Source organism: Halichoerus grypus, chromosome 14, assembly GCF_964656455.1.
Source record: "Halichoerus grypus chromosome 14, mHalGry1.hap1.1, whole genome shotgun sequence".
Classification (NCBI taxonomy): domain Eukaryota; kingdom Metazoa; phylum Chordata; class Mammalia; order Carnivora; family Phocidae; genus Halichoerus; species Halichoerus grypus.
The window spans coordinates 18,569,103-18,581,129 of record NC_135725.1 but is presented as its reverse complement, the minus strand read 5'-3'; the positions used below and the strand labels follow the sequence as shown (position 1 = coordinate 18,581,129).

Below are 12,027 nucleotides of genomic sequence, written 5' to 3'. Positions count from 1 at the left end.
CAAACATGCAACTTTGGGAATATGTTTTATAAAATATCATCAAACATTTCTCAAGTAAAACACTATTACCTAGGAGTTGCCTTCTTGACATGAGGCCTTTTATCATCTAAAATACAGTTTTGTAATGAGAAGGAAGAAAATGTTGAGTCATCTGTATACATTTTTGCAGTGCTTATGATATTCTCCAACTTAAATTCAGCAAGCTTCAAAGAAGGATCACGAACATCTGTAAAGGAAGTCTGTGGAAGAGGAAATCAATACAAATTTTACACAAAAACAAAGTCTAATACATATTTTAAGATACAAACTACCACCTTCTCTATCTCCATAGGGCTTGCTAATGAAAGTTCAAAAAAAATTTAATTTAAAAATTTATTTTTTACATCGCTGCCTATAGGAAAGATAACTCATCTTAAAAGGGTAATGGTTAAATCCGTTATTAAAGTGAAATGATCAGTAACATTTTTCAGAGGAAAAGAGACTCCAAAATGTATATGAAATATTAACAACTGTTACTTTAATAATAAGCATTCACCTATATAATTTTCATCATGTGAGAAAATATTTTCTTTTCTCCCTAACTCACCTGTTCAGGACCTGGACTATACAGTACCATGGTGAGATAGTCGGTCCTGAAGCTCATATTCAGTGTTGTCTTAACTTGAGAGGCCTGTGAATGTATTTCCACCACGGCAGCAGTCACTACAGTTGTTCCTTGGAAAAGTTAAAAGTTATTGGATAAAAAAGTCAAGAAAGGTAGAAGTCATTAAAATAGGTTTTAACGAGGTTTAACAGAATTTTCAATTAAATATGGAGAATAATGTTACTCAACAAAATAATAAAAATTAGAAAATTCAGAAGTTGAACTCAGTAACTCCCAGCTTAGGATTCTTTCCATAATAGCTTAGGAATAAAACACTTGGTGCCTCCGTTTCCATTTTTGTAAGGTGAGAATAATAGAACTAACCACTGGGTTTGTTTTGGGGATTAAATAAAAGAGCATGTATAAAATACTTATTAGATTACCTGGCGCATACTTTAATATTCAAATTTTACTTCAAAAAACTAAAACCAAACAAGATATTTTAGATATTTTAAACAACTGTTCCACTGAAAAGGAGGATCCAAAATTCATTCTTTCCTGCATTCCACATTTTGAGTCAAGGCATTATATGTACATGGAATATTTTAAACGGGCTTTTTATTAAAACATAGCAATTGCTAATTATCATGCTACCCAACTGCAGAGACCAGTGCCACCACATCACGTAACTTATTTTTAATTTAGGTAAAATTTACATCAGTGAAATACGTAGATCTTAGCTGAACAATTTAATGAGATTTTGTACATCCATGCTACCAACACTCCCATTAAGACACTGAATATTTACATCATTCCAGAAAGTTCTCTCATACCCTTTTCCAGCTCTTCCCCAACCTCCCTACCATTCTAATTACAAAGGTTAGTTTTGTTTGTTCTTAAATTCTACATAGAGTAACATTTAAAGTAAAACCTGTTTCATGTCTGGCTTCAGGCAGTTAACATATTTCTGACATTCATCCACATTGTCACACGTATCAGTAGTTAACGCTTTCTTACGCAGTCTATGAAAATACACAATTTACCTATTCTAGACTGATGAACATATGGGTTGTTTCCATATTTAAGCGATTATGAATAAATCTGCTACAAATATTCCTGAGTAAGTCATTTAGTGTATATATACACCTATTTTGGAGGGGGTAGAAGAAATACTTGGACCTAGAATTGTTTGTCACAGGGTAGATATATGTTAATTGCCGAACTCTAAGTAGTTATACTATTTCACATTCCCAACAGCATTACCTAAGTCTCAGTTGTTTCAAACTCTCATCAATACTTGCAGCTGTCAGTCTTAAAATCTGACTCATCTGGTAAAGTGAAGTTTTCCTGATAAGTAACTATGTTAGCACATTTTCATCTGCTTACTTTCCATTTAATATATCACCCTTTCCCAAGTATCCAACTCATCTGGTAATTATTTAAGTTATTAATTTCAATGAGTTTTCAGGTATTCTAGATATGAAAACAATGTCAGATACACATATCATGAATATGTATACCAGACTGAGGCCTCACTTTTCACAATCTTGATACCATCTCTTGATAAGGAGAAGCTAAAAAGGTTTATGAAATCTATAAACTTTTTATGATTAGTGTTTTATGATCCCATGATCATGAAGATACTCTTCTATGGTTTCTTCTAGAAGCTTAAAAGTTTTAGCTTTCAAATATATGTCTTTCATCCACCTCAAATTAATTTCTGTGTATGGCATTAAGGAACAAAGTTCAATTTTTCCTGTTAAAAGGTTTATCCTTTCCCTATTGACTAGTCTTTGTTGAAAATCAGTTGACTCTACTTGTGTGTTTTCTGGACTCTTTTTAAAAAATCTGTGTTAACTTGTTGTTTTAGATTTACTGCAAATTTTGAAATCAGATAGTATAAATCTTTGTCTTTCACAGTATTTTTTTTGCCCTTTGTTTTGGGTTTTTTCCTGGCTACCTACTCAAAGGCATTTTTACTTCTTTCTACTCTTTAGATCTATTAATCCTTCTCCTGGCCTTATTACCCTGACCATGACTATGAGTTAACCTGGTATGATGATTGTGGACATTTCTGACTTGTGTCTACTTTAGGGGGAAAACTTAACACTTCAGCATTAAGTATGCCTTTTAGATATTCTTAGTTTTCATCACAAATAGGTGCAGAATTTTGTCAAATGCTTTTCCGGCATCTATTGAGATATGATTTTTTTCCCTCTTTATTAATTTGGTTTATTATATTAATTGATTTTTGACTGTCAAACCAACTTTGCATTTTGGGATAATTCTCACCTGGTCAAGATGAAATATCCTATATCCTTATTGCTGGATTCAGTGTGCTAATATATTGTTAAGAATTTCCATGTCTGTGTTCATGAAGGATATTGGTGTGTGATATTCTTTTTTTGAAAAGTCTTTTTCTTTTTTTTTTTTAACCAGGGTAATGCTTGCTTTAGAAAATGGCCAAGGAATTGTTTCCTCTTTATTTTCCAGATGAGTCTGTGTAACACTGGTATTATTTCAAACTTCAGTATTTAATAGAATTTATCACTGGAATTCAATTCCTTTAACAGATACAGGGCTACTCAGACATCTTATTTCTTCTTATGTCAGTTTTGGCAACTTTGTGTTTTCCAGGAAATTTGTCCATTTCAAACAAGTTGTAGAATTCATTCTCACAATATTATTCATAATAGTCCCTTATTGTCCTGATAACAATCTGCAATATCTATTTAATTCTGATACTGATAATTTGTTCTCTGTCTCTCTCCCTTGTCCTAAGGGTTTATCAAATTTATTAATTTTTTCCAAAGAAAACAATCTCTGACATTGCTAATTTTCTCCACTGTATATCTATTTCTCTTCCGTTGATTTCTACTCTTATCTGTATTACTGCTTCCTTTTATTTACTCTGGATTTAATTTGCTCTTCTTTTTCTCCAGGCAAAAGATTTAATCTCTTAAACTCTTGTTCTTTCTTCATCAAATCCCTTATAGCTACAAAGTTCTTTCAGCACTGCTTTAGTTGCATCCCACAAGTTTTTATTAGATTTTATGTTCATTACCTTCCAGCTTAAACACTTTTCTAATTTCCCTTGTCTTTTTTGACTCACAGGTTTAAAACTTGTTTAATGTCCAAGTATTTCAAGCTTTCTTGACACCCTATTGCTACTGATTTCTAATTTAATTCCATATGACCAGAAAACTTCATGGCTCCCCAGAATAGTTTATCCTTGTGAATATTCCAAGAGCCCTTTAAAAAAAAAGTGCATTCTGCAATTACTGAGTGTAGTATTACACTAATGTCACGTCAGTTTGTTAACAGTGTTCAAATGTTCTATATTCTGACTTTTTTGTCTATATTCTATCAATTACTAAGAGTGGTATGCTAAATCCACCACTGATTCTGTGTATGTGTATTTCTTCCTTTAGTTTTGTCAATTTTTGCTGCATGTTTTGAAGCTCTGTTATTAGTTACAGTACATTTAAAGTTGTTGGATCTTTTTTGTGAATTGATCCCTTTATCATTGTTAAAAAAAATACAAACTTTTAAAGAAACATTTCTGAGACAATCAGGAGAAAATGAAGCCTACCAGGATATTCATGGTTTACAGGAAGTATAGCTAATGGGATATATTACTGTGATAATGTTACTATGACTACATTTAAAAAGTAAAGTTCTGGGGCACCTGGGTGGCTGTCAGTTAACCATCTGCCTTTGGCTCAGGTCATGATCCCGGAGTCCTGGGATCGAGCCCCACACTGGGTTCCCCAGGGAGTCTGCTTCTCCCTCTGCCCTTTGCCCCAACTCTTGCTCTCTCTCTCTCAAATAAATAAAATCTTAAAAAAATAAATAAAATAAATAAAAAGTAAAGTTCTTACTGCTTAAATACCAATTAAAGGTATAACATCTGAGATTTGCTTTAAAATCATCTAATGGGGTGGGGGAAGAAAATGCAGAGTTAAAGCTATGATAAAGGCAGCCACGACACCAGTTGTTGAAACTGTGTTGACGGGTATGTGTGGATTCATTACCTTATTCCTTCTACTTCAGAGTATGTGCAAATTTCAAGAAAATTATTAAAACTGTAATGTATTTAAATGTCTATTTTTCATTTCATTTTAGACATTATCTTTACACTCCCCACTATTTAAGTCCTTACCACTTCCTCTATCTCTCCTATCTTCCAGCTTTGGCATTTATGTCTTAAGCTCTACGTTAACATGTGTTAATTACATTCTTATTTACACAGTAAGTTTTCCATGTGTTAACTATAACTATGTGATAATTTTCAATGAAGAGAATTAACAGTTTATCATAACACTTCTTTCTGCTGCTACATCACAACTAGTCCAACTCTCAAAAAAGAAGAGAGAATCTCTTGTGCAAAATCTTAATCCACTTCACTTCTAGACTAGACTACACTATTTGGTAGAGATTTCTCTCTTCTTAGGAACCAAAAACATGTCATCTTTTCCATATCACTTATGTAATGTAGTTAATTAATCCCTCATTCTATATATTATATGAAATTTATGCTATCTTTCTTTTTAAAGACATTCTTCAACTTAAAAAAAAATTTTTTTTTTAAGATTTTATTTATTCATTTGACAGAGAGAGAGACAGCGAGAGCAGGAACACAAGCAGGAGTGGGAGAGGGAGAAGCAGGCTTCCCGTGGAGCAGGGAGCCCAATGTGGGGCTCGATCCCAGGACCCTAGGATCATGACCTGAGCCAAAGGCAGACGCTTAATGACTGAGCCACACAGGCGCCCCTTTTAAAATTTTTCTTACGGCAAACCAAGGACTTTCTAGGCCAATAAAACAGAAAATTTTGGGATTCCTTTTCAATGGACTTCTGAGGAGGCCCATTGTTTTTGGATCCCATGTTTTCCTTTCTCCTGGATTCCCTGTTTGTTTTGCTAGATTATATTTTCAAACTAACTTCTTTAGGAATGAGTATGAAAGAAGTAAACTTTGAGTCACTAGAAATTTGAGAATTATTGTGTTTTCACATTTTATGGTTTGACTATATATAGAATCCTAACTTCAAAATCATTTTCCTTAGAAATCTGACTATAGTGCTCCATTGTCTTTTAATCATCCATCTACTCCATCCCATCCAGTTTTTTTCATGATAATCTGATTCCAATCATTTTTTTCCCAAGCCCCTAATAAACAGCTTGCTTTTGTTCTGAAACTAAAAATCTGACCTTTGTTTTTCTGACATTCCAAGAAAACGTGTTTGCATGGGCAATCTTTGTTTATTCCATCTGTTTGAAACTTGTTAGATCTTTTATATCAAAGATTTCAATATTTATTTAGCTCTAGAGATTTTCTTCTATCATTTCTTTGAAAGATTCTTCTCTTCAATTTTCTCAGTTCTTTCTCCTAACATACTTATTATTCTAGATTTTGCAACTTTTGAACTTTTGAAAGGTCTATACTTCTTAGGTTTTATCTCATTTTATGTCTCTGTGGCTTATTTTTCTGCTGTGTCATGGGAGATTACATCAACTATATATTCCAACTCAGTACTTACATTTTAACCTCATGCTTACTGCATTTGTTCTGTTTCAAAATTTCACCAATCATATTTTTGGGTTCCAAGAACTCTTCCTTATCTTGAGAGGGTGGAAGATAGTGATGGTAAGATTCAGTTTCTATATTCTCAAAATCCTCTGATTATGAATTAAAGTTTGTTTTCTGTTTGTTTACATTCTCTTGTTACCTGAATTATTTCAGTTTCACTCAAAAAAACAGTATTCTGTTATCCTGGTTTCTTTTATGATTAAGTTCTTGCTATTTTCTCAACCTGACCATGAATATTTTAATAAAGGATTGGGCTGATTATTCTACCCAGTAAGAATAGAGTTTCCTATAATGTTATAAGCATAGGGTTGTTTTAGTGGTAGGATTCTCCCTGACTGGAAAAGGTGTGTGTTATCTCAGGGCTTTGCAAGAGTGGGTCTGGAAGACTAATAGGTTTCATTTGGAGGTAAGTAGGTTTGAGGATCCCCCAAAATGCCAGAATGAGAACTCTATTCTTGTGAAGCACAGTCCTCCCAGCAGCCTTAAGTGACCCAATTCTCTCTTATGTGCTGGTGCTTAATTTAGAACCCAGTCAGATTCCACACTCCAGATACTTGTTGAAATTCATCATTTACTAATGATCATTCTTTCTTGACATCCTTAATATTTTGATACTTCTAATATAAAATATTCCATCTGGGATATATGCTGCACTAGGAATTAGAGAGGGGAATGGGGAGAAAAATTGAAAATAAGGATGTATAGGGCATTTGGGATAACAAGAATAAATACGAAGGAATTTTGTCACAATACAACTAGGAATTTTGATTCAACGGAAAAAAAAAATCAACAGAATGCCTAATAAAAGACAATTTAGAGATGCCCAGATTGGATTAGCTAATTATAAAAGATCTATAAATCTTATTTTCAAAAAACTCAAAACTAGAGAATGGAAAGGAGGGAGGAAGAAACGTGGGATTAGGGATGGAGAGGGGAAGGCTAATTTGAGGTTAAGCACATACCTTCTAAATGGTGTGAAGCATTAGTAGCTCCACTATTAACACTACTCTGATCTTTTACTCCTGCAGATGAGGCACCACCACCTTCTTCGTACCATATATTGCTATACAATGTTTTAAAAATAGTTGTTATATCTTCTTGACTAAGAATGAACTGTGAAAAGAAAGATTTGCTTATTTTAACATTATTACTTTATGTAGTTAGAAATTCTCTTACTCTGAAAAGCAAGTGTTTCATTTCAGTCCTCTACAAACCAATTTTTTAATGCATTAGATATTTCTACTAATAGGATATTCAGTTTCCTAAATGAATATCTTAGTACTTTGCAAAATACAGAAATTAGATGTCAATACCAATGAAACTATGAATAAGTTTTTTTATGAACATATCAATTAATCTAGTAATTTAAGACCTTTAAAATGAACTTTCATTTATCTACTTTGCATTTTTTTTACTTACTAAGCACCTCAATTTACAAATACAAATTACTCAAAAATATTGATTTGCATCATGAAAAATAATTCACAATGTGTTTTATATGAATTATTTTTTAGTTTGGACCTCAAAGAGTCCTAGGTATAAAGAATATATCCTGATTGTATAAGAAGCTGAGATTTAACTGTATAAGAAGCTGAGACTTAAATTCACTTAAACTCATGCACTAACTCAAAACCCCATGTGTTGTGAATTTAGCCTAAAATCACCAACATAAGAACTATATCGAAAGCTATGATGGTTAATTCTATGTCAACTTGCCTAGACCATAGGATCTACATATTTGGTCCAGTATTATTCAAGATGTTACATATACGATATGTATATAGAATACATACAGGATGCACAGACCATCTACAAATACCCAGCCACCTTCTGGGGCACACCAACTAGGATGAAATTGGTTCTTCATGATCCACTCAAGTAGTTAACAGCTGTTGCAGCCTGCCTCAGGAGACCACATTTTTAACCTCTCCTGAACCTCATCCTCAGTGTCAGGGAGACGCTAAAACTGAGTCATCAAGAAGTCAGTCTACTGTATCCAGACCAAGTGTGTGTATACACACACACACACAAATACACACATCCTATTGACTATGTTTCTCTGGAGAACTAAAATACAGTGAAACAAAAAACAAAACAAAACAAAACTATGAGTTTTAAATTGATATGTTTTAATCATCTCAAGGAAATAATTTTAATCCCACAAAATGAGTTTTATTTGTACCAGGATTCCTTTTGACTATATTTCAAAGATGATATACTAATCCAGTGTTTTCACTTACTCATGACACCTTGTGTTTATTATGTATCTGGTATTACAAAAATAGTATGTTCATATAAATTAACAAGCTGAAGTTAAATATTACAACCATGTCTAAACCATTTCTTTCAATTAGTACATGTATACTGAATGCCCCCCAAATATTGATATTAATGATCACTCTTCAGTCTTGCCAACAGCTCGGTCCAGGAAGTTGCAAGAACTATAAGGATCCCAGGACTGCTGGTTCATGGCTCCTACATGTCAGGACAGGCTATCCTGCTACTCCCAAATGTCTGACAAGTCAGAAATCACAAGATGCAGCACTTAGTCTAGATGCATTAGAGTAACTGATTCCAACCTCTCCCTGATCCAGGAGGGGTCAAATATGTGGACCCAGGTCCATACCTGCTGACAATTCAGGTGGATCAGGACAGTGAAAGACCCAATTTCATCTGCCCTGGAAGGCAGCCAGCCCTTTTACAGATGGTCTGCAATATCACCTGAACATGCTGCAAGCATTATTCCTGGAGAAGAGGGGAGCAAAATGGTGTCCCTGCTGCCCCACAGAGATCTGCCTAAGACCTGGGCCTACTAAGGAGAGGATCTGTGCAGTATGCTGGGTAAAACGTGCTGCCTATGTTTTAAAAGTTTCTATCAGTTGTCTTAAAATATGGAGAGACTTCAATTTTTATCTTAGGAAGATACTTTCTGGGGCACCTGGGTGGCTCAGTTGGTTAAGTGTCTGCCTTTGGCTCAGGTCATGATCCTGGGGGTCCTGGGATCGAGCCCCTGCATCAGGCTCCCTGCTCAGCAGGGAGTCTGCTTCTCCCTTTCCTTCTGCCTCCGACCTCCACTTGTGCGCTTGTGCTCTGTCTCTCTCTCTCATAAATAAATAAAATCTTAAAAAAAAATAAAGAAGATACTTTCCATTTACAAGTTAGGGAGTCTAATATGATCTTATACACTAAGAGCTTAAGGATTTTCAGTTGAGATGATCATGTTTTAAAATCTAAATGTATTTCTGAATTTTAAAATCTGAAACCTTTAAAAATGATCGTTTTCTCTTTTTGAATACATTTTTTTGGGGGGAGAGAAACAGAAAGGAAACTGGGGGTGGGAGGAGGGAAGAGGATTTGCTGAGTAGGCTTCTTAAAGTAACCTTCCAGACAGAGTATGTGCTACTATCACTTGAGCAAAGCATGTGATACAGTTTTGACTTCCATGCAGTCAAAGGGAAGACAGGAAATTCTGCACAGTTACATCAGAGTTCTGTGAAGCAGGATCAAGCAATAGCTAGGTAAAGTGATGCATAGGGAACTGACCCATTTGCCATTTTCATCGTCAACCTCTTCCATTTCTTCTAGGACCTTCTCTAGGTTATTTCACATATTGTCATGGCTTTAAATACCATCTAGATGCTGATGACTTTCACATTATTATTTCTAGCCTAGACCTCTCCACTAAGTTCTAAATTAATATATCCAACGGACTACTTATCAGATCTGATATTTGCTTCCTGTATGGAATTTACCACAATTTATAACTACTTTAATTACATGCCTATGTACTTTTTTATAGTCTAACTATCACACCTCTGACACCATGACTGCTAACCCTTGCATTAGACTGGTTAGATTCCATGAAGCCAGAGATAATGCCATAGCTTCTTTGCCACTGTCTCTCCATATATAACATTGGACCTAACACAGAGAAGCCATTTAAATGTTTGCTGAATGAATGGAGAACATTCAATGAATTCTAAGTTAATATAGCTACTATTTCAATTTTGACAGAGCTGATCAATATGTAACATCTACACCAAAACATCTTATGTTCCCAAGCAATATTTTTAACCAACGAAACAGAAATCAACAAGCAGAAACAGAAATCAAAAAGTTACCTCCATGGGCTTTAGCTGAGCATTTACATTAAAACAAGGAACTTCCTGGTACCACTCCCAAGATAAATTTCGCTCAACAATCACCTCAAGATTTAATGGCAATAGCAGATCTAGTACTTCCTGGTATGCATCATCAATAAATTGAGTCCTGTAAGTAGAAATAAAATTGTTTTGTTTCATATACACTCATAGTAAAAAAATTTTAATTTATCCTTCTATATACAAATAGTAAAAATCAGTAATTTTTGTATTTATTTATTTTTTTTTTAAAGATTTTATTTATTTATTTGACAGAGAGAGACACAGTGAGAGAGGGAATACAACCAGAGGGAGTGGGAGAGGGAGAAGCAGGCTTCCCGCGGAGCAGGGAGCCCGATGCGGGGCTCGATCCCAGGACCCTGGGATCATGACCTGAGCCGAAGGCAGACGCTTAACGACTGAGCCACCCAGGCGCCCCAATAATTTTTCTATTTAAAGAAAAATAAAATCTACCCAGCCTCCCAAGTCAAAATGAGAGATATTCCACCCCACCGTGAATTTAGGTAACTTTCTCTGAGCTCAAGTTATCCATATTATAAAGAAATCAATCTTTAGAATAAGATTTTGCAATATGTTAAAAAAAATGCCAAAAATATGTAAGTTGGATAGTAACCCTTAAATGAGAACTATCTCTATATAATTGGAAAACATACATTATAGATGACACCTCATTATAAAAACAACTTAATTCACTCACTTAGGTATGGAGAATACCACATATCCCCTTAACTTGATAGCAAAGTTAGACCATATAAAATGTCTACTTCTGTGGATGAAAAGCAGTTGAATATGGGAAATTTCATATTAAGTTGAACCATATTTGCCTTTCCAAATATTCATAAGGGTAGGAATGATGCTCCAGAATAATGAAAACAGTAGATTACTGAATGCATTTCAAGTGATAATGTGACCACAGAAGCCTCTCACTGTATGTTCAAGTGACAACTTCAAAGTGGTACTCCTAATAATGTACTTACATTTTAACTAGTGGCAAATTCCAAATGCTTCAACTAGGGTATGTATGAAGCTACGACTGCAGAATTTTAGATTCACTTACTCAAGTGGAGAGAAATATGGGAGTCATCAGAGATCTCTCAGAATGCCTAGTATCATACCATTTTATGAATTAAATGCATGCATGCTTGCAATCTCCACTTAATGGGAATAAGTTAGGAAATCTAAAAGGCCTATAAAGAATATTTTATTTTTTAATTTTTAAAATTTTTAATTTCTTAAATTCCAGTATAATTAACATAGAGTGTTATTATTAGTTTCAGGTGTACAATATACTGATTCAACAATTCTACACATTACTCAGTGTTCATCAAGATAGGTGCATTCGTAATCCCTTTCACCTATTTCCCCCATCTCCCCACCTACCTCCCTTCTGGTAACCAACAGTTTGTTCTCTATAGTGAAGAGTCTGTTTTTTATGTTTATTTTTAGTTTGTTCATTTGTTCCTTAAACTACACACGAGTGAAATCCTATATATTTGTCTTCTGAATGACTTATTTCACTTGGCATTATACCCTCCAGATCCATCCATTTTGTTGCAAATGGCAAGATTTCAATAATTTTCTATAATTCCATAATTTGGCTATAATAAATAATGCTGCAATAAACACAGGAGTGCATATATCTTTTCATATTTGTTTTTCACATTTGGGTAAATACCCAGTAGTGCAATTAATGG

General features: G+C 34.3%; 1 protein-coding gene across 4 annotated transcripts in view; it reads right to left on the bottom strand.

Moving 5' to 3' along the window:
• VPS13A (vacuolar protein sorting 13 homolog A) overlaps positions 1-12,027 on the bottom strand; it is a 268,847-nt gene that overhangs the window by 106,799 nt on the left and 150,021 nt on the right. For all 4 annotated transcript variants that reach the window (XM_078061570.1, XM_036103219.2, XM_036103220.2 and 1 more), the window contains exons 34-37: positions 10,295-10,442; positions 7,136-7,286; positions 587-714; positions 70-239 (exon numbers count right to left, since the gene is read on the bottom strand). In XM_078061570.1, the coding sequence (XP_077917696.1) occupies positions 70-239; positions 587-714; positions 7,136-7,286; positions 10,295-10,442 (597 nt within the window). The remainder of the gene's footprint in view (positions 1-69; positions 240-586; positions 715-7,135; positions 7,287-10,294; positions 10,443-12,027) is intronic.